Source organism: Microcebus murinus, chromosome 14 (genome assembly GCF_040939455.1).
Source record: "Microcebus murinus isolate Inina chromosome 14, M.murinus_Inina_mat1.0, whole genome shotgun sequence".
NCBI classification, from domain to species: domain Eukaryota; kingdom Metazoa; phylum Chordata; class Mammalia; order Primates; family Cheirogaleidae; genus Microcebus; species Microcebus murinus.
In genome coordinates, this window is record NC_134117.1 from 61,357,534 (window position 1) to 61,380,124 (window position 22,591).

The 22,591-nt window shown below is 48.4% G+C and overlaps 2 protein-coding genes across 2 annotated transcripts in view; both read left to right on the forward strand.

The window, feature by feature from the left end:
• The window catches only part of LOC142875561 (annexin A7-like), a 163,593-nt gene that overhangs the window by 70,594 nt on the left and 70,408 nt on the right, over positions 1-22,591 (forward strand). The window lies entirely within an intron of this gene.
• Positions 2,301-15,383, forward strand: LOC142875621 (maestro heat-like repeat-containing protein family member 7). The gene is made up of 14 exons (XM_076010364.1): positions 2,301-2,379; positions 5,297-5,401; positions 6,073-6,208; positions 6,617-6,714; positions 7,408-7,557; positions 8,662-8,901; positions 9,117-9,230; positions 9,850-10,043; positions 10,859-10,993; positions 11,217-11,334; positions 11,747-11,887; positions 12,196-12,369; positions 14,777-14,935; positions 15,192-15,383. Exons 1-14 carry the CDS (start codon positions 2,302-2,304, stop codon positions 15,381-15,383), a joined length of 2,034 nt encoding a protein of 677 aa, XP_075866479.1. The 5' UTR covers position 2,301.

Below are 22,591 nucleotides of genomic sequence, written 5' to 3' on the forward strand. Positions count from 1 at the left end.
TGAACATGTTCATGGTTCCCCTGGTCTTCGGGGCGGGGCTGTCACAGGAGCTGATCAGGGACGAGCCACTGGGCCGCATCTCCAGCCCCATCCGGCAGAAGGCCATGGCCATCATCGCCGACGTCAGGTAGAAGCGTGCCGCTTCTCTGTCTTCCTTGCTCTGGCTTGATTTCCACTCTTGTCCCTGGTCCCTCCTCACCTCTCATTTCCTGCTTCAGCTTCTTGTATGAGAGTCCCCAGTCAGTAGGGGACGTGTCCTGGACAGTGTGTGCCCTTTCTTTTGTGTCGATTTTGTGGGTGGGATTTCACGCGCACTTGCTTCTCCCCTGTCTGCGGGGCCTTGCTGTCCCCTCTGTCCCAGGCTTCATTCTGCTTCCTGGGCTGTCCCCAGCTTGACCCTCCACGTCCATCCCTGCCCCCTGCATTCCCTATGGACATCTGGGGATCCAGAAAGCAATATGTCACGCCCAGCCCAGATGCCATTGCCTCTAATGGCGGTTCCTGCTCTCACTCCCCTGGTTCCTGTCTTTCCTTTCCCTGGTCCTTGTGCCAGTGGCTGTGGTTTGCTCCCTTTTCCTCTTTCAGTGCCCTTTCTTTCCTGAACGTCCCTGGTTCTTGCTCTGCCTACCATTCTGCCCCCACCACCATCTCCCTCTGCACCGTCTGTCTTCCTTTCCTCAACTGTCATTTCTGGCCACTGCTCGCCGGTCACACTCTGCTCTCCCCTGGGCCTTAGGAATCTCAGGCCGGTCTTGGACGCAGACAGCAGAGAAGAGCTCCTCGTCACGTGCTGGGAGAGTGTGCTCTGCCTGCCCGCCTCCGAGGGCCTGGCCGAGGAGGTGTCTGATCCCAGCGAGGGCCGGGCTAACATGGTAAGGAGCTGTCTGATGGTCGACCCCTTGTGTTTATCATTTGTTTTTGAGAGGGTGCAAAGGATAGGTTTGGCAGTTTTACGGAAGGGTCTTCCCCCACCTTTAACAGAAACAGATCTTGTCCTAGGAGGAGGAGCTGGCCAGGTCAGGCAGTCTGGGTGAGCCAGGGGATTGGCTCCCTCCTTGGGGGCACTCACTCATGGCCACTGCTACCCCTTGAATATTCTGTCCCAAAGGCGCACACTCAGTCCCGCCCTTTATAACTGTCACCCAGTGGAAACCAGTCTGGAAGGTTCAGTGTGGATTTACTCTCAGCCCACGGATACGGGCCTTCCGGGAATGCCAGCAGGAGGAGATCTGACTCCATGTCCCACAGGGCCCGGGTGTTCCCTAGAGGGAGGGAAGCGGGCTGGGCGTTTGCATCTGCAGGCTCGCGCTCCATGCCTGGGAGCTCTGGCCTGTGGTCTGTTCCTTTCTCTTGGCTGCTTGTTCTTATTTTATGGATGCCACAGTCTCTTGAACTTCTCTGAAGATACTCATAAGAATTTTTTGGAACTATGTTTTCTACTGTTTACTGAACTAGATCGTGTCGAGTGGTCACTTGGCCTATGTGACTTGGGCCTTCTTTGTATCAGATGTCTGGTGACCGTTCTTTGTCAGTTCACAGTAATTTGTGTTCCGAAGGGAAGACGGCCACATCTAGAGAGAGCTCAGTGGGATTTCCTCTGGCTGTGCCCCCCGAGGCATTCCTCAGTGCGGTTCCACTTGGGAATGGGGCATTGGGACAGGGCTGGGAATCCCGCTGCCCAGGAGGAATGGCCTCACCTTGGAGTGGATTTCTTTGGAGCACGTCATTCACCAGGGAGCTGCGTTCCCTTCTTGTCAGTGTGGAGTCCTTGGTATCTTGCAGGAGCCCTCGCAGGCAGCTCACCTACTTTCTTTCTAGGGTTTACCTTAAAGGCAAAGAGGTACTGTTGCTGGGCAGGCCATGCGGTCTGTGTGCGGGGAAAGGGGAAGGGCACTGCTGCTGTTTGTGAATCGGCTGTGCACAGACGGCAAGGCCAGCCCCCTTCCCTCCGTGGGGACAGCTGGCCACCAGTCATGGCTCCAGACCACAGCACCCCTGGGAGCAGAGCCCCAGAATGTGCACAGTTAGGGAGGGGAGAATGGCGGGGTTAGGGAGCTGCGTGTCAGGGAAATCCCATTCCACTAGGACAAACCACACACCGGGCAGACTGTTCTACTCTGGTCAAAAAAGCAGAGGATTTATTCAAGTCCGCGGTAGGCTAGCAGCACCTGGAAATGCAGGGAAAACATGAGCAAGGGGCCTTTCTGGGGGTGGGGGTACTGAGCCGAGTGTAGAAGGAGGGGCAGGCTGCTACCTCAGTAGTCCTGTGAGTCCCTCTTCATCCATCAGGGCCTGTTCAGCATGACCATGCAGTCTCTCCGGAGTCTCCTGGAGGCATTGGTCACGGAGAAGCCCACTGAGATCCAGTCCTGCTTGGAGGTGAGTGAGGAGGAACCCTTGAAAGTTGGTGTGTTTGTTTCCTAGGACTCCCGTAAAATGGCACAACTGGCTGGCTTGTACAGCAGGAATTTATTCTCTCTCAGATGTGAAGGCATCTTCACCTTCCAAATTCAAGGTGCTGGCAGGGTTAGTTCCCACTGCAGATCCTGAGGGAGAGTCTGTTCTTCCATTCTGTGCCTCTCCCCTGCCTTCTGGTGGTTCCTGCCAACCCCCGGCATCCCTTGCGTTGTACACATGTCGCTCCAATCTCTGCCTCCATTTTCACATGGTGTATTCTCCCGTGTGTGTGTGTGTGTGTGTGTGTGTGCATGTGTGTGTCCTGTGGTGTGTGTGTGTGTGTCTTTTCTTTATAAGGATGACAATCATTGGAATTAGTAGGGCCCACCATAATTCAATATGAACTCACCTTATCTTGGTGACATCCACAAAGACGCTATTTCCAAACAGGATCACATTCTGAGGCTTGGGGTGGATGTGAATTTTGTCACCCCAGTATAGCTGGGAACAGAACGATCGGGGACAGGAGAGAGGCAGAACTGAGGATGAAGGCTGGGTGCAGAGCTTTGTGGGAAGGTGATCAGGGCTCTCTAGATGTGGTGTCTCTTAATTGGTGGGTTAAACATTTATGTTTTAGAAAATTATTGATATGCTTTTAGGTCTACCATTTGATTATTTGTGTTCTGTTAGTTCCCTCTTTTCTTCATCTGTTTCCTCTTTCTTACCTTCTTTGGCTTATTTTCCCATTTTTCATATTATATTTTAATTTACCTATTGTGTTTTCAACTGTGTCTCTTTGTATAGCTTTACAGAGGCCCCTCTAGGGATTATAATACACACACATAGCTTTTCACAGCCCGCCTACAATCAGTGCTTTGCTTTTTCAAGTAGAATGTGGAGACTCGCTGAGCATATAGACACCTGGACTCTTCCCCCACTCATGTTGGAATGGGCACACGTGTTACATCTGCACACATTAAAATGCCATCTGACAACATTATAATCTTTTCTTTGAGCCAGTCAACATATTTCACACAGTTCCATGAAAGAGGAGTTACTATTTTACCCAGATATTTACCATTTCTGTGTCTTCCTTTATTCCTGATGTTCCCAATTTCCTTCTGGTATCATATCTCTTCCTTTAACAGTTTAGAGTCCCTATGTTTATGGTTCACAATTTTGCATCCTTAGTGTTTAAGTTTCTTATAAGTCTCAAGCATCTACCAAACTGGAGAGAAAGGGTTCCGAGCCCCGTGTGCCACCGTCAGCTTCAACGGTCAGCCACGGCCTGTGTCATTTTAATTAGACCCCTCACAGTCCCCAACTTCTTTCCCCTGAGTTACTTGGAAGCAAATACCATGTCATTTGATCCATCCGTATTTTTCCTTTTTTATTTCCTCATTTCATCCCAGTAGAGATTGTTCCATTGCCCATAAACATTTTAGTATGTTTATCAAAGATAGGGATCTGTTAAAATATATAAATATGCTGTCATTATTATATTTAAAATGTAACATTGTTTCAATGTCTCAATGTCATCATTATTCAAACAACGTTTAGTTTGGCCTGCTGGTCTTAGAAATATGTTTTTTAAAAGGTCTGTTCACTTGAATCAGATCCTAAAAGGGTACAAACATTCCCATTGACGGTCACTTAAGTCTCTTCATCTGTAGATTCCCCTTTCATCACATTTTCCTGGAAATGTATTTGTTAAAAGAACCAAGTCATTTTGTCTGTAAATTTTCCACATGTGGGTTGCACTGGTTACATCCTTTTAGGGTCCTGCAACAAATTCCTCTGTCCCATGACTTCCTGTAGATTATTAGATCTAGAGGCTTGATGGGATTCAGAATTACTTTTTAGCAAGATTACTTCACAGGTAAGTCCTGTTGTATCATTGGAATCTAAAATGAATTTTTAAGTATTTGATGTGTCTGGATCAATGAGAACTATTTTTCCTATTAATGCTTTAATTGTCCCATCTTTTGTCAGCGGGAGCCTCTTCAAGTTGGCTCCTGAGTCCTTTTAACATGGCTCTAGGAATCTGCAGGAGCTTCTTTTCTTTCCAGTATAATATTTTGTGGACTTTCCTTCCCTGGCCAGGAATGAACTGTTTTCTGAAGGAACTTGAGTTCCTTTTTGTATCAGCTGGTTAGTAGAAACACAGTGTTGGCTCGGGGATGTCATCAGAGTCTGGCCACAAGAACATATGCAGAGCTCCCACTGGAGGGCCTCCTCTCTTCCGGAAGGGTATTTTGTGTTTGCTTGTTTTTAATCAGTGTAGCATCAATATTGTGTGGAGTCGGTTGTGGAGCTTTTCATCTGCTGCTATTCTTCCTTTTCAGTTCTGAGTTGCCTATTGTTTACCTGCATCACTGTCAGATTAGTGGCTTCCAGCGGACAGGGAGTGATGTGTATTTGGATCAGTGGTATTTGGGGCCTGTCATTTTCCGGTGGTGAGACGCTTACGCATTGCCTTTCAAATAGGAACCACCCAGAACTATATTTCTCCAACAAACTCACACATAATTCACCATTGAATTTGTGAATACAGTTGACACTTTCTTGTTATTGCCAAGTTCTTTTTGTACTGACGAGTGGGAAGAAGTAGGTAGGGCAACTGTGGGGCATGTTGACCCATTGCAGTGAGCCCAGGTCAATATCATCTGAGAGTCTCTGCTTTCACCTGGAAGAAAGCGGCACTAGTGGAGAGATTTCTAGCACCTAGAGAAGGGGCAATTGGGGCTGGTGGCAGACCCACGTACAATGTGCCTCTAGGCCATAGAAATCCTACTCTCACAAGTCCAGCCCTGATACTGTGCAGAAGCCAGGCTCAAGGTTCCCTTCCTACCGCTGGGATGCAGCTGACTGGGCTTCTCCTGTCCTCGTCTCCCTCCAGCTTCTAGAGATGTGGCTGAATTCCAGGAACGACCACGAGCGGGAACGGGCCATGTGGTGTGCTACCTGTCTTCTTGGCTTTACTGTCAAAATGAATAACTTCCAAGTGAGTGGCCACCTGCCCCAGAGCCTGCCCTCACCCCTATCCTTGTCCCCAGCTTCATCACATCTGTGCCCTGGCCTCGGTCACTAGGCCTCAACCTCTGCCTCCACTTCCTCCTGTGTATCCCGTCTGTTCTCTCCTTTCTTCGTCTTTCCTCTCCCCCACCCCCACATCTTCCATGTCATCTTTGTCCATCTGCCAAGTCCATGTGACTCCACATGCTTCAGTCTCCATTCTGATCACCAAGCAGTCACTGGAGACTCGCCGTGGCCAGGCACCGTGCCAGGTGCTAGAGCGGAAATGGAGATGACCAGGACAGTTCCCTCAATGCCCTGATGCACGTGCAAGCCCAGGGAGGTGGGAGGAATATATGGAAACACATGATGCAAGTGAGGGAATCATGGAGAACTTGATAGAGGGCAGGTCTGAGCTGGGCTCAAAAAGGATGGGGGTGTGGAGTGGCAGAGAAGGGGCACAGTGTCAGGTCCCGCCCCAGCTGTGTGGGCGAACGCGCTTTCCATCCGGCCCTTAACGCATTCCTTCCCTTTTCCCTCACCTAGTCTCACAGCTCAGGTCTCTGGCACATGCGTCCCCTCCTCCTAGCTTTTCCCCTCTGACAGCCCCGTCTGGAGCAGTGGCTGGGATAACTTGTGACTTCCCGCTCTTGTCCCCAGGTGGAAACTCCGTTCCCCCGGCTGGGGCACCTGGTGCGGATGCTGGCCATGCACTGCCAGGACCCAGTGGACGGCGTCCGCTCCTTGGCCGCCGAGGCCGTCTACAACCTCTACCGTATCCTCCTGCTGCAAAAGCGTACGCACAGCCCTGTCTCGTCCCCTCCAACCTCCGCACATGCTCGTCCAGAAGAGTGAGGGCCTAGAATTTACCTGAGCACATCATTTCCCTGCCGTGACCTGCCTCGAAACACCTGCAGTGACCCTCTTGGGACAAAATACCTGCTCAGGAAAGAGTTCTTTTGGATCAGTTCCTCCATCTGGCTGAGCTCCATGCTCATACCCAGTTCTGTCTCTGCTCTGAGGAAGCAAAGTGGGGACTCCCTACACAGGAGCCATCGGCATTCCTTATGGTGATGTCCCCTCCTCCCCTGCACACCCCACCAATCCCTAAGCCGGCTTAGCTCTGTAGGTGCCTTGGGCCAGGCCAGGCAGCCTGGGAAGCCTTCTGAGTGCCTGAGGGGTGTGCCTGCGGTCTTTGTTTCAGAGATGACGAGGGAAACACAAGGGCCGTTGGAGGGAGAGGGCACGAGTGAAGCCTACAGTCCCCACAGCTTCTATGACAACACCATTCAGATTGGCAAGGTGAGGGCGTGGGGCCAGACACAAACTGGGGAGAGCCTGGGCCTCTCATTTACGTGATGTTCCAGCCCCCTCGGGTGGGACTCTTGTATCCCACCTGCGTTCCCTCTCTGACTGGCTGTGAAGGTTTCCTTTGGGGGACTGTCCCTTTGTGGTAGAAGGTCCAGTCCTGGGGTTCAGAACACTCTCCCTTGAGCATCCTGGGTCCTGGTCGTTTGTCATGGCCTGTCCCCAGAATTATTGGTTTCATTCTCTTGATGCTTCCTGTGCAATGTGTATCCCAACTCCTGCCTCAGAGTGGTGACATTAAGAACCCTAGCGCCAGCCCCTCTCTCCCACTGCTCAGCCTCTGACCTCTGAGCCCTGCATTGCACCTGAGGTCAATGTTTCAGCCTCCCACCCCGAAAGACTCCGGCTTTGGGACAGTGTCCTCTGGAAGCTCGGCAGACAGCACAGGCCTAGGACAGAAGGGCATCTTGCTCCTGAGAGGGGTTCCCCCTCGTCCCCTTGCCAGGAGGGGTGGTCTGGGCCATCTGAGGCAGGCCATCTGGAAGCTCGGCAGACAGCACAGGCCTAGGACAGAAGGGCATCTTGCTCCTGAGAGGGGTTCCCCCTCGTCCCCTTGCCAAGAGGGGTGGTCTGGGCCATCTGAGGCAGGGTGTCCAGGCAAGCCCAGACTGATGGCCTGTGTTGCAGGTGTTTGCAGAGTACTTCACCGAGATCCAGCTCTGCGACCTGGTGCTGGAGGCCATTGAGGGCCTGACCGACGACAAGGCCAAGTTGTCTCTGGCTGCTGCCCAGCTGATGAATGCTGTCATAGAAGAGCGGGGCAGAGACATGATAAAGGTAGTGTGGCATTATAGCAAGAGCTCTGCCCTATAAGTCAGGAGCCCCGGGCTCTCTCCTGGCTCTAGTACTAACCAGATGAAGGGAAGTCCCTTCTCCTCTGTTGGTCTTACTTCACTCACCTATAAAATGTAGGCTTGCACTTGATTTTCTCTGTGGTCGCACTGAGCTGTGACGTTTGTATTCCTGAGCTCAAATCTGCCTCCTGTGTTGGGATCTGGTTCCTCACTTAACACCAGGACATGTAGGGCGGGCTGTATTAGCTGGAGAATCTACTGGATCCTCCATTTCATGGGGAGGCATTGCTGGGGGCATTCACCTGATTCCCTGGGGTATCAGGGATAAGACTGTGGATTGCAAATCAACAAGCTCATGGGGTGACTCTGACCTTTGTATGTATTGTGTTTTTTTCTTTTTTTAGTTTAACAGGAAAATTTTGACATAAAAATGTTACATCTTCCACTTCAACAACAAAAACATTTTTTTTTTTTAAATTTGGCTACCTAGGGTATCTGTCTGAGTGGACACTGTCCCTTTAAAGGTAGGGCCTGGGCTCCCTCAGACCATCCTACTCTCTGAGCCCCTGAACCCGTTGCCCTCACTCAAATATGTGGCTAGCCTGGCTGGGGCCCGGCGCTGAGGGTGTCGAGAGGCACTGCACTGGAGTGGGCTTCCCATCGCTCTATGTCAGGGACTTGAGGGCCAGGACAGAGCCTGGGGTCCCCACCTTCCATGCCACTTGTCCCTGCAGTGTTGAGGATGGAAAGTTGATCCCAGCTGTTAGGGGAACTCCTCAAGTGTCTGCAGGGCCTTTGCCTTCCGTTCTGGTGGACCCGCACCTCCTGAGTAACCTGGGGAGTCACCCACAATCTTCGGGGCTGTGGCAGGCATTTGTTGCAGTGTCCTTGGGCCTTTGCTGCACCATCTTCTGCAGTTTATTCTGTGGCCCCTGCTGGTCTGGCCTCTGGCACCCTAGAACTCTGCCTTGGGAAGGGTATCACTGGCAGGATTGCAAATAGGCCCCTTGGGTTGGGAGTTGGTAGAGGAGGAAGGTGGGAAGGAAGCATGGAAAGAGTTATGGGGACTTCTGGCTCTGTCCTGTAGGTTGAGGCAATTGTGGAGGGCATCCTTGGACAGCTCAACAAGAATCTGGAGGCCAGGACAGAGGAGGAGACCCTGCAGGCCATGTGCTCTCTGACAGGCAGCAACACCCGTGCTGTGGTCTCCGTGTTGCTCAGCAAGCCCTGGCCCTGGGACAGGTACCGCTGCCCTGGCCCAGGGGCACATTCTGCAGCCCAGGAAGCCCCCTGTGCCTGGCCCCAAGCCCAGATGAAAAGTCACTCCGTAAGGATGTTGTTTTCTTCCCTCGCTTCTCTTTGATTCCAAGCGAGCCTCCTCTTCATGTCCTCTGGCCAATTTCTCTTTGGTCTCCCTTCCTCTAGCCCCTGAGGACTGGCTCTTCATGGGCCTGAGACGAGACTAGTCCTAGGACTGTGATCACCAGAGCCCATGACATTGCTGTCCCTGGATCTTGCAGCTCCACTCTGGCAATGTGGAAGGCATTTGGCGCCCAGTGGGACACCATACTCAGTGTCGTGCAGCTGTTCACAGACATCCTGGAAAAGAAACGCTCCAGAGAGGATGCAGAGGAGCTCGATGCCCAGCCTGTGGCGGTCAGTAGAGGGAGGAGGGGACCTAGGACTTCCTGTTCTGGGAGTCTGGGGCAGAGTTAGGGATCACAGGGCTTGACCTCAGGGGCCAAGCAGGTACTGGGGAGGGGCCAAAGGAGAGGGTTCACACTGGCTCCTCACAGGAACACTTTAACCTCCTTTTGGTGCTTTTGGATCTAAGAATGCATGGTGGAGAAAGGGTGGGGAACCAACTCATTGCACAAATGAGGAAACTGCCACCAGTTTGTGCTCTCTCCTGATTCTGTGGTTGGCATTTTACGGGAAGCCTGGGGGTATGGCAAGGGGCATAGGAGAGGAGGAAGTTTGGTTACCTGGAGTTAGTGTGGACACATATGCCAGAAATGATGTTGTGCTGAGCATTTAGAGTCAATTTGTTTTCCATTTTGAATGTCAAGTGAGCAGAAGAGGAGGCAGATTGCATGTGGGTGGCCCCCTCATTTCCCTAGGGGTGAGGTGTGGGTGTTCAGTCTTTGGATGTTTCTTCCAAGCCTGGCTCAGAGTGAGCTGTGCCCGCTGGGCAGTGACAGGGAGGGACAGAGTGGGCTTCTGGCCCAGACTTTCACTGCCCAGGCCTGGTCCATTCTGACTCCCCCTTCCCCAGGTGACATGTGTCTTGTGTGAGATGCTGTCAAGATCCCTGTGCCTGGAGGCTGTCCAGCAAAACTTCCCACGGCTGTTGCTGGCAGTGCTCTATCATCTCTACTGGGTGACTGAGCAAAATGCTCGCCAGAAGATGGCAGTGTCCAGAGAAGAGGGGACCCTGGACAGCGAGAGCGAGTCCTTTGACCCCGCTAGGTGAGCCTCACCTCCAGGCGGTGGAGAAATGCAACAAGTCAAATCCTGAGAGCCCTGGACAACTAGATGCTGATCTCTTAGGGACGCAGGAAGAGAAGTGTATGACACGGTGTGGGGTCGCAGCACTGTGCACTGGCATAGTCTCTCCGATTCTCAGATTGCTCATTACTCCTTTTGTCCTGTGCACTCTTCTACTGACGTACACCCCCGCTCCTCCCCATGTTCATAATTCTACACGCGAAGAGGTTCAGTTGGATGGTAGATGGCAGGGCCAAGACTGTGTCACCGTCTTCACTCAGGGTTGGCCATTTGAATCAGCCTGTTGGCCTCTGCCTTGACTTCCTCACCAGCTGCCCCATCCTGTGCAAGTGCCTCCTGGAATTCAGTTTTCTCACCTGTGCCATGGGGGTTGGACTCCTAAATAGGTGGCTGACATACTTTTTATTAACCTCAGTACATTTTATTCCAATGAAATCTGAAATGAAAATGAGAACAAATGAAACCAATGGAGGAGGGACACTGTGATTATGTGGGTGTGGAGGTGAAGTTTAAGAGCAAAATTCGGGAAGCCCGAGGGAAGTGTCTTTCAGAGGACTCTGAGGTTGGAGGAGAGTCGGGGTAAAGGGGTGAGTGGACGGGCAATTGGAGACGGGGCTATGAAGTCATGACCTCTTGTCAGCTGCAGAGCAGAACCCAGCTACCAGGTCTGAGAACTGTCTCCAACTTGCCAGCACAGGAATGCGACCCCAGACCTAACACCTTGTCTATCTTTCTGTTTCTTCTCTTTTCACAAACCTGATGGCGGTGTCCTTCAGTTGTGCCCTGGAGGTGGTCAAGTTGGTATTGGCAGCTGCGGACGAGCGAGTGGTGTCCCATGCAGATGACCTCCACTGCTGGGACCTTCTTTCCAGCTCCACGTCTTTCCACACTTGGGTCATGGACCTGACAAGGTGGAACCACTTCCCCAGTGTCCCTGGCACTACTCTGACCCCTGACCCTAGTCTCCCAGGTCCCAGCACTCAAATAGAGTAGCATCCACCCTCCCTCCCCACCCCCTAGCCCTCTGCCCTCCTGAGTCCTCAGCCCGCATGTCTTCCCTGTTGTGTGCACACTGGCCCTGGCCAACTTCAGCCCCAGCCCCAGCAACTGTTTGCTTCTTGTGTCCCATCCCAGAGCAATGGTAAAGACGTGTGACCCCTCCCTCCTTCATGAACTGATGGCCCTTGTGCAGAAGTCCCTCCACAGCGTCGATGAGGGTCGGAAAATCCTGGCCAGGGCTGTCTATGCGCAGGTGAGAGCAGGGGAGAGCCCAACGGGGGCAGCTGTCCCATTCCTGTAGCTGAGGGACTGACTCTTTAATGGGATGTTAACTTACTTGTCCCAGGAAGGAGAAAAAAGGAAAATCAAGCCCTCTGAAATGGGGCTCCTTTCCCTGGCATGTCAGGGGACTGGTTCAAGGAGGCCAGGGTACCTGGGAAGGGGTTAGCAGTTCTAGTCCTCCGAGAAGGATTGGGCTCTCAATTGAAGTCTTACCAGCATGACCAACCAAGCCCTTCCCTGTAGTCTCCCCCCTATGTGACCAGATATGCCACTGCTCTCTCTGCACACAGTCCTTGCCTGAGCAGGGGCTTAGGGAGGGCTGGGGGAGCACAGGGTCCGCATGACCACTCCTCTATCCATAACCGTGGTGTCCTGCCCCACAGCTCCTGTGGCACCCATCAGTGGGGCACACCCTGATGCCCCAGTCTCTGGGTACTGTCACCGAGTGGTTCAAGGACCCCGACATCAGCATGGTGGAAATCAGCCTGCGGGGCATCACCAACCTGGCCTTGTACCCGGAACTTGTAAGAGTCAGGGAGGGCCCAGAGGGACCCCCTGGGAGTCCCTGAAGCATTTGGTTTACCCCCTTGGGTCCCGCACTTGTCCCAGGGCTAGTACATCCCCCAGCCTCATCCGAGAGCATCGCAACATCCAGTGCGTGGGCCTCCCTAGGCGCGTCCTCAGGCTGCCTGAGCCTTCATTTGCTCGGCATGTCCAGCCCCAGGTCTCCCACGTCTGTTTCCCTTAGGCGCCATCTGCGTGCTCTAAACCCTGTCCCCAGAGTGCTGCCTGACCCCCAGGTGGTGAGTGGTCTCTGCCTTCTTCCAAATAGTCAGAGGCTCTCGGGAGGCTGGTTCCATACTTACGCGGCTTCCTGAGTGCTGAGGCGCGGGTGGCCGTGCAGGCGCTGGAGGGCCTGCAGAACATCATGCAGCACACGCGGGACAAGGACATCCAGGGAATGTTCTGCAGCATCTGCCAGCACCTGCGTCCCCTCATCAGTGATGTATGTGCCTGCAGCGCTAGGAGCCCTTGGGAACAAGATGAGCTGGGGCTGAGGGTGAACCCTGGGGTTTAACTACAGGTTGGGCTAGGCCAAGGGCCTGTGGCCCAAGGCTGAGATGATGGAAGGGCAGACAAAAGGAGACCTGGCCACGTGGAGCCGTGCACAGGACATGTCCCAAGCATGTTCCCACCACATCCAGATGCCCCACACACGTCCAGTTACTCTGCCCTAGAAATTCCCTGGCGGAGCCACTGGACCCACAATGGAAAGTGAAGTTGGGTTTTTCTCTGAGGACCCAGACTCCACTTACAGAGTGAAGAGGGGAGAGAACTGATGGCTCTACCCTTCTGCCAAATCACACAGGACTTTAGAATGCCAAGGTCCTTGTGAGTCAGAAATTTGCACTAATGGACCAATACCAACTCCCCATCTCTCGTCCTCCTTACAGATCATGGCATCTGAGGGCAGGAGGGAACTCCATGTCCCTGAGACACTAGCTGATAGTAGTCCTATTCTGGCATTTGTAACCTTTTCGGATTGGAAGCTAGTGTTGCAAGAATTTTGATATAGGTCTCATCTCCGCTATGACCCTGGAACTCCTGAATGGCTGGGTCACTGTCTCCCTCATCCATATTTCTGTGACCTTTAAAATTCATCATGCTTACTTTTCTTGACCTAAACAGGCCTAAAGGTAGTGTCTTTTCCCTCCATCCAAACAACATCAAGATGGGAATGCTTTAATTCTGATCACACTTTCCCATGTTAGGCATGAATGTTGTCTAGCACTTTAGTTCCACCTTCTTGTTAGATCTGCAATTGTGGTCTTTATATCATCATCATGTTCATGGTTGTTATTAATTTATACAGTCAGTACTTATTTAGAATTACCCACATGTTTACAAATCTCCTTGCTCATCTTTCCTTCTTACAGCTCTTTCCTCCCTCCTGGAGTCTGCTTTCCCCTCCCTTTCGGGTTCCTTGATTGAGGGTCTGAAAGAGGAAACATTTTCAGCCTTTGTATGAAGATGTCTTTATTTTGCCTCATAATTGTCTTTAGTTGTTAGCAGTTTACGATGTCAACATCACGCTATTTCTCGAATGTGGTCCCTTTCTTTTGTAGTGCTGGTTTTCCTCACTGTTTGTGGGTCCATTTCATGCTAGAGATTCTTGGGGGACCCTCTGTGAAAGCAACGCCCATCACGCCCGCCCGATTTCAGTAATCGTGGGGAGCATCGAGGGATAAGGGGACAGTCAGATATGCTAATAGCCAGCCTTTCGACTCCAGGGCTCCCTACACTCCTTGGGGGATATGAAACACCCACGGAACTTTCCTCTCTCTGTGGTGTAGACACCACACTCCCTGCTCTGCTGGGGTGTTTCATGCCCTGCTCCTTGGTCATTGATAAGGGGATATCAGGAGGGGGGAAGCGAAGGAGGTGGCTGACTACACCACCAGAACACCAGCTGTTGGCTGCCCAGGATCATCCCTCCCTCCCTATATCCACAGCCCCTGAGCTTAGAGCAGTCCCGGAACCCCTGCCACCTCCTGCAGTAGGATTTTCTTGCCCACACCCTGGGCTATAATTTCTACCTCAATTCCAATTGTGTCTACTGTTCATCTTTCAGGGATACTCTAGTTCTCTGGAGGGGAATGGAGGAACTCCATCTAATACTTCGGACCCATTATGAGTTGTAAAAACATATTTGCACTCTTTCTCCTAGGGATGGCACGACTGTACAACGCTCAATTGCCCATTTGAGCTACTGTGCGTGGGACACAGTTCTCTTTGTTTTTGTCCTTAAAGTACTAATAAGGAATCATCTCTCTGTGTAGCTCTTATATATAACATGCACATCCCACTGGTTGAAAAGTCTCTCTCTGTGTTCAGGAAGTATCTGTCTTGTCCTGCTATGCCTCTATCATTTGGCACTGAGCCTAGCTCAGGATAGATGGACAAGAAATATTTGTTTGATTAATATATAGTATCCTCCTGAAAGTGTAGAAAGCTTTGCTCTTTGTGGTCATTATAAGTGCACATAGGCTAATATAGACTTCAACAGTTTTATGTGCAACATGACTAGGGTAAAAATATGCATTTAAAAAATCTTGGCATGCTTGAGGTAAATCCTTAGAAGGGATGGCAGTTATGAGCTGTTGATACGGTCCGTGGTAGCATTAAAGGTCGGCTGTTGGTTTCCCTGGCACTGATCTTCATGAACTGACTTCTCAGCTCTGGGGATCTGAAGAGAGTTACTGCGAGACACAGCACTGTAGTCTCCACAGGGAGGAAGCGGCGTGGCCAGCGCACTCTGGCCACGCTCACCTCGGTGGGGTTGGAAGGAAGCGCGGCCAGGCAGGGCCAGGGCAACCACCACCTCCCCATCTCCGTTCTGTGCTCCGTGGCAGGAGAGGGAGCCGGTGAGGATCGCAGCCACCTCTGCCCTGGGCCACATGCTGAGCCGGGACGTGAAGGACAAGCTGGGAGCCACAATGAAAAGGGAACTGTATACATTTCTGGTCCCGTTGCTGCTGAACATGCAGGAGGAAAACAGCGAGGTGGTCAAGGTACACTGGTTGTCTCTGTCCTGCCAACCCTAGGCCCGCTTGATGTCCCTTTTGTGCCTGAGCAGAGCCCCTTCCTTGGGCTCTTTGTTCATGGGCCTGGCTGTGGCCATACACTCTGCAGCCACCACTGGCATCGTCCTCTGTGCTGGCCCTGAGTACTGTCACCCTCTCTTTGTGATGTGTGAGCTCCCACTCAGCCCCTGGCCTGGGCAGTCCTAAGAGTGGGCTTGGGGGGTTCCCTTCTCTCCACCCATAGGCCTGTGGAGGGGTGCTTGCTGAATGGGCAAAGCTGATTGGCTGGGCGTCTCTGACCCACACCTTGCAGCACACCACCCTCGGTGACCGCCTCCAGGTGTTACAGGACACATGCGCCTACCTGGTGAGTGAGAGTCTCAACGTTCATCCCGGGGACAGAACAGCGGGCTCTGTGGATAGTGGGGACAGGTGACACGTATGATCCTTCAGTTCCCTGATTCTCATTCTTTAGCATCAGTTGCCTCTGAGGACCCTCCCCTGGCCCTGGTTCTCTGCATGTGAACCTCATGGCATCCCGGTCCCTTCCTCAGAGGTTAGGGACATCGTGCGGAGTTACTGGATGGCCAGAGGACAGAGGTCTTCCGGTGAGCAGGGCAGGAAGCCCTGCTCTTTTTCCCGTTTGTTGGCACTATGCATTTCCCTTTTGCTAATGAATAGTCAAGAACAGGCCAGAGGGCAGGAACCGGGTTGGCAAGTAACCGTGTAAGGGCTGAGCAAGGAGGTGAGGAAGTGGCACGGTAATTCAGGTGTCATGAGTCCCTTCCACAGGTAGAGCATGTCACAAAGCACTTTTACAGCCATTTCCCCACTGACGCCTGACAGTTACGGGAGGGAGGTTGGGCAGGTTTTCCCTCAACTCTACAGACAGAACTGGGAAGCCAGGATGTGCTGGGGCCAGGATTGAAGCCAGCGTCTCCCTTCTCCTGCCTGTGGCCAGGAACAGCGTTCTCTTTATGGTGGTCCTGCCGCGCCTGTGCTGCTGCGGGGCCGGGAGGGGCCGGGGTCTGCTGTGCAGGGCCGAGCAGTCCACACTGCCTGGAGAGGGATGGCTGCTGCTGTGCTTGGGCTGGGGGTGCGGCTGCTAGAAGGTCTTTAGTGGAATCCCCAGTGGCCCCTCTCTCTGGTCAGCACCACCCCCTCTTTGGCTCCGCAGGTCCACGAGGGCAAATACCAGCTGGTGGGACAGTTACTGTCCCAGAGCTTTGAGTTCCTGGAGAGCCCGCAGACCTCCCTCAGGGCAGCTGCCCTCAATTTCATAGGTAAGCGGAGGCTTCTGGTGATTCCTCCCTCCTCTCTGCAGCAGGGGCACCCTCTGTGACCTTCCGCTAAAGGCCAGGTCATGGCATGATGAAGCAGGTCACCTCCTGTCCCAGCATTGACCTGATGAGGGAGGTTGACCTGTGGCCAGGCCTCAAATCCTGCTTTGGACAGGCTCAGGGAGGAAGAGGAAGCTGTGTGTCCTAGCTCCGTGGGGGTCTCCCCACTGTCTGGGCTCTGCTTGGTGGGCCGACAGCCATAAGCATTGGAAATGGGAAAAACTATTGCTTTAATTGGGGCCCTATGGGCGTTCCAAAATATTTTGATTTCAATTACAGTAGTAGTGAGTATTAATGTCAGAAAAACTAAAAAATTCTGATTTGCAAAAAGAAGAAAATAAACAATGCCTCAATTTCACCATTTGGATGTAACCACTGCTACCATGCTGGAGTTTTTTCTAAGACTATAATTACATACACAAACAAACACATACACATATACATAAGCACTTTGTAACACTGCAGTGTGATGTATTGTTTTGCTACCCTTGCTGGATCAGAAATATATACCATTATATATTCTTCAACATTATCGTTAATGACTGCATATTATTGATTCCATTTTTATGGATAGACTTATGTGTCAATTTATTAAATCAGATCATAATGTTGAATACACAGACTGTGTCGTTTTTTATTTTTATAAGGAGGGATGCAGTGGTTAAGTCTCTGCATGACATGGTGATTATTTTGTTAAGATAAATTTCAAGTAGAATGGCTGGATCCAAAGTGTATGCACAATTTTAAGGCTTGTGATGCCTATTGCCAAATGCTCTCTGCAATGGTTGACTCATGTTCTACACCCACAGTACTGTCCATGAGCATCCGTTTCTGCAGACATCTGCCAAGCCTGGGTAGTATTTTAAAAATCATTACCAGTTCTATAGGTAAAAACAGTCGTTTTGATTGTTAATATTTGTTGTCAGCGGTAAGGTTAAATCATTTTCCTGTTTGTTGGCATCATGTATTTCCCTTTTGCTAATTAATAGGCGTGTGACCTTTGTCCATCATCCCATGGGTGTGGGGGCACCATGCAGTTAGCATCCTGGGCTCATGCTCTACTTGTCACGTGCTGACAACTATGTCTGGGTCGCAGCCACTCTGAGGTTTGTTGTTTTACTAAGATGCTGCTGTCGAGGCTACAAGTCATCTCTGAGGAACCCTCCTTGCTAGGACTTCTTTAAACATGTCCTTATTGACTAGTGGATGTGAGGAAAGAGGCAGCCCAAAGGTGTAGGAGCTGTGGTGTGATGTTACATCTGCCTTATCTGTAGGATGCACACTGAGAAACATTGATAGGAACCGCATCCACGAGGAGGACCTGCAGGTGATCAGGACTGGTGAGTCTGGGCCTGGAGCCAGGCGTCTGCATGGCACACCTGGGTGGGGTGGGAGAGAAGGCAGCGTGGGTTCATTTCCCAAGGACATGTTTTATCCTTTTCTTTTTACCATGACCAATGTAATATAGAAAAGTAGAAAATGAAGAAAAGTAATAGAAAGAGACACATTTTTCCATTGTCCTACTCGTCGAGAAAACACTGCTAATGTTTTGGAGATAGATCCTTTCCGTCAGTGAACACTTATTATGTGCTGTAGCTGCTTACACTGCAATGGTGTTCAAGACAGACACGGTCCCTGCCCCTGAAAATCTGGTAGTTTTTTGTTTTTATTTTACATTAAACTTTTTAAAAGGAGAAATACACAAATAAACTTTTTGTGTCATAAAAATGAGGAATTAGCAGTAAAGGTAAAGTCCCCTTTACACGCCCTGCCATGTCATACCCGTCTCCCCTCCCACACTGGTTTGCTGTAGACATCTGTATTCTTTTTCTGTGCGTACATTACGTGTGTATGCGAACAGTTTCTGAAACTTGCTTTTTTCTCCACTATTAGATGGGTATTTAGGGAATGCAGATCTACTGTATTCCCTACACTGCAACGTGATCTTCCATAGTATTGATATACTATAGTTCATGAATCTCCCGTATTCATGAACATTTAAGGTGTTACCAATGTTTTGCTATTAAAATAAAATCTCCCGAAACATTCTTATCTATATCCCTTTATATACACACACACACATACACGCACATATACAGATATATACATGTATCTGGAAAAGTTTCTATAGGCTCCATACCAAACATAGACTGTTGTCATGCATATTGAGCTTAACAGAGTGTAAAGTAAAACCACGTTTTAAACTTCCCTCTTGTCTTGACTTTCATTCCAACCCCTGTCCTTCCCAACTTACAGGCTTTTGTTCACTGATATTTTAGTTCCATTTGTTAACTCAGAATTCAGATGCTATGATTGTTACTGTTCTTCTATGCAAACACTCTAGACTTACATCCATCCCTCAATATCCCATTCTGCGTTTCTGACCATCCTTTGGGGACCATTTGTCTTCATCCTGGAGAATATATTTTAGAAGATTCTTCAGTGCTGGTATCTTGAGGTGTGCTCTCTTGGGATTTGTTTGTAATGATGTTATGTTATTCTCCTTCTTTTTTGCATTTTTTTATTTTAGCATATTATGGAGGTAGAGGTATTAAGGTTATAGATATTGCCCATGGCCCTCCTACCCCCTCGAGTAAGAGCTTCAAGCTTTCATTTTTTATTTAATTTGATTTAGGGGGTATAAGTGGTTTTTTTCCTTACATGGATGAATTGTATAGTGGCAAAGTCAGGGCTTTCAGTGTGCCAGTCACCCAAAGTGTATGCATTGTACCAGATAGGTAGTTTTTGATCCCACCGTCTTCCCACCCTCCCCCCTTATTAGTCTTCAGAGTCCCTTATAACACTCCGTGTGACCATGTATACCCATCATTCAGCTCCCACTTATAAGGGAATATTGGCAGTATTTCTTTTTCCATGCCTGAGATACTTCCCTTAGGATCGTGGCTTCCAGTTGCATCCAATTCACATTGCTGTGAATGACATCCTTTCATTCTGTGTTATAGCTGAGTAGTATTCTATAGGGTGTGTGTGTATATATTGTTATCTCCTCATCGGTTGCTGGGCACCTAGGTTGATTCCATATCTTTGCAATTGTAAATTGTGCTGCAATAAACACAGAGTGAGTGTGTCTTTTTGATATAATGACTTCTTTTCCTTTGGGTAGATACCCAGTAGTGGGATTGCTGGATTGAATGGTAGGTCTACTTTTAATTCCTTCAGGGGTCTCCATACTGTTTCCTATAGACTTTGTACTAGTTTACATTTTGATCAACGGTGAATGTGCATTCCGTTTTTACCACATCCACACCAACATGTATTGCTTTTGGACTTTTTAATAATGGTCATTCTGCCAGGGGTAAGGTAGTCTCTCATTGTGGTTTTAGTTTGCATTTCCCTAATGCCTAGTGATGTTGGGCGTTTTTTTAATATTTTATATTTTTGTTGGCCATTTTTTATCTCTTCTTCTGAAAAATATATGTTTATATAATTTGCCTGCTTTTTAATAGGGATATTTGGATTTATTTTCTTGCTTATTTGCTTACATTCTCTTTAGATTCTGGACACGAGCCCTTTGTTGGATGTAGAGTGTGCAAATATTATCTCCTGTTCTTAAGGTTATCTACTCTGTGCATTATGTCTTTGGCTGTGCAAAACCTTTGTAGTTTAATTAAGTCCCCTTTGTTTATTTTTGTTTTGGTTGCATTTGTTTTGGGTCTTAGTCACAAATTCTTTTTCAAGAAAATGTCTGGAAGAATTTTTTCTAAGTTTCCTTCTGGAAATTTTTTGGTGGCAGGTTTTCCATTTAAGTCTTCAATGCATCTTGAGTTAATTTTTCGGTATGGTTAAAGGTAGCAATCAAGGTTCATTCTTCTACATGTGGCTCTCCAATTTTTCCCAGGATTATTTATTGACTAGGGCTTCTTTTCGCCAATGTATGTTTTTTGTCTGCTTTGTCAAAGATCAGTTGGCTGTAGGTATGTGGTTATATTTCTGGGTTCTCTATTCTCTTCCATTGATTTATGTACCTACTTTTATGCTAGTATGATTCTGTTTTGGTTACTGTAGCCTTGTGATATCACTGGAAATTAGGTAATATGTTACTTCCAGATCATTCTTTTTTTCTTTTCTTTCTTTTTTGTTTTTTTCATAGCATTGCTTTGGCTATTGAAACTCTTTTTGGATTCATATAAAATTTATGATTTTTTTTCTAATGATGTGAAAAGTGTCATTGGTGTTTTGATGGGAATTGCATTGAGTCTGTAGAACACTTTGGGCAGTATGAAATTTTAACAAGATTGTTTTTTCCAATCCATGAGTATGGGAAACTTTTCCATTTGTGTCATCAACAATTTTTTTCATGAGTGCTCTATAGCTCTCCTTGTAGAGATCATTCACCTCCCTGGTTAAGTATATTCCTAGGTACTTTATTTTTTCTTTTGCAGCTATTTGGAAATGGTATTTAGTTCTTGATTTGATTCTCATGTTGGGTGTTATTAGTATATAGAAATGCTACTGATTTATATACATAAATTTTGTAACCTGACACTTTGTTGAATTGATTTATCAATTCTAGGAGTCTTTTGATGAAGTCTTTGGGATTTTCTAGATACATGATGGTACCATTGGAAACTAGGGATAGTTGGATCTCTTCTTTTCTGGCTTAGATGTCCTTTGTTTCTTTCCCTTGCCTGATTGTTTGGCTAGGACTTCCCATATGATCTCAAATAAGTGGTGAAAGTAGAACACTTGTACTGATCCAGTTTATAGGGGGAATGCCTGTCAACTTTACCCCATTCAGTATGAGCTTGGCTGTGGATTTGTCATATATGGCTTTTACTATTTTGAAGAATGTTCCTTCTATCCCTAGTTTGTTAAGGGTTTTTATCATGAAGGGGTGGGGTGCTGGACTTCATTGAATGCTCTTTCCAAAATCTCTTATGATGATCATATGATTTTTGTTTTTAATCTTGTTTTTGTGATGAGTCACATTTATTGATTTGTGAATATGGTGTGATCATTGTATCCCTGAGATGAAACCGACTTGATCGTAGTGAATGATTTTTTTGATGTCTTGTGAGGTTCAATTTGCCAGTATTTGGTTGACTATTTTTATATCTGTCTTCTTGAAGAATATTGGTCTATAGTTTAGTTGTTGTTGTGTCCATCCTGCTTTTGGTTTCAGTGTGATACTGGCTTTGTACAATGAGTTAGGGAGGACTCCCTCCTTTTCAATGTTATGGAATACTTTCAGTGGGATAGGTACCAGTTCTTCTTTGTAGGTCTGGTAAAATTCATCTGTGAATCCATCTAGTCCTGGGCACTTTTTTTCTTGGGAGTTTTTAAATTATTATTGTTATTGCTGATTCAGTCTCTCCACTTGATATTGATCTGTTCAGGATTTCTATTTCTTCTTGATTTAGGCTTGGTGAAATTTTTATAAATTTATGTATTTCCTCTACGTTTTCTAGTTTGTTTGCAAAGAGATATTTGTCATAGTCTTGGAGGATGTTTAATATATCGACAGTATCAGTTGTAATGCCTCCGGGTTCATTCATGACTGAGCTTATTTCAATTCTCAATTTTCTTTCATTGCATAATCTAGCTAGTGGTCACTCAATTTGTTTATCTTTTCAAAGATACAACTTGATCCTTGTCTGTGTGTGTGTGTGTGTGTGTGTGTAAAATTCATTTAATTTTGCGCTGATCTCTGTTCTCTCTTGTCTTGTGCTGGCTTTCTGTTGGGTTTGTTCTTGTTTTTCTAGTTCTCTAAGGTGTGACATTAGGTTGTTAACTTGTGATCCTCCTGTCTTTTTGATGCAGACATTTAGTGCTATGGACTTCCTTCCTAGCACTGTTATAGCTATATCCTAGAGATTTTGGTAGCTTATGTCACCATTGTCATTCAGTTCAAAATGGGTTTGATTTTTATCTGGATCTCATTATTGAACTAAAGATCGTTCAGCAGCTGATGGTTCAATTTTCATGTATTTGTATAGTTTTGAGATTTCTTTTTGGAATGGATTTGTTCATTGATTCCACTGTGGTCTGAGAAGATACATGGTATGATTTCCATTTTTTCAAATTTGCTAACACTTGTTTTGTGGCACAACATATGTTGTATCTGGGACACATTCAATATGTGGGTGAGAAGAATGTATATTCTGGACTTTTGTGGTAGAATGTTCTCTAAATGTCTGTTAGATTCATTTCTTCTGGAGTCCCATGTAAGTCTAGGGTGTCTGTTGATTTTCTGCCTCCACAGTCTGTCTAGTTTTGTCAGCGGAGTGTTGAAGTCTCCTACTATTATTGTATTGCTGTTTATTTCGATTCTTAGGTCTATTAG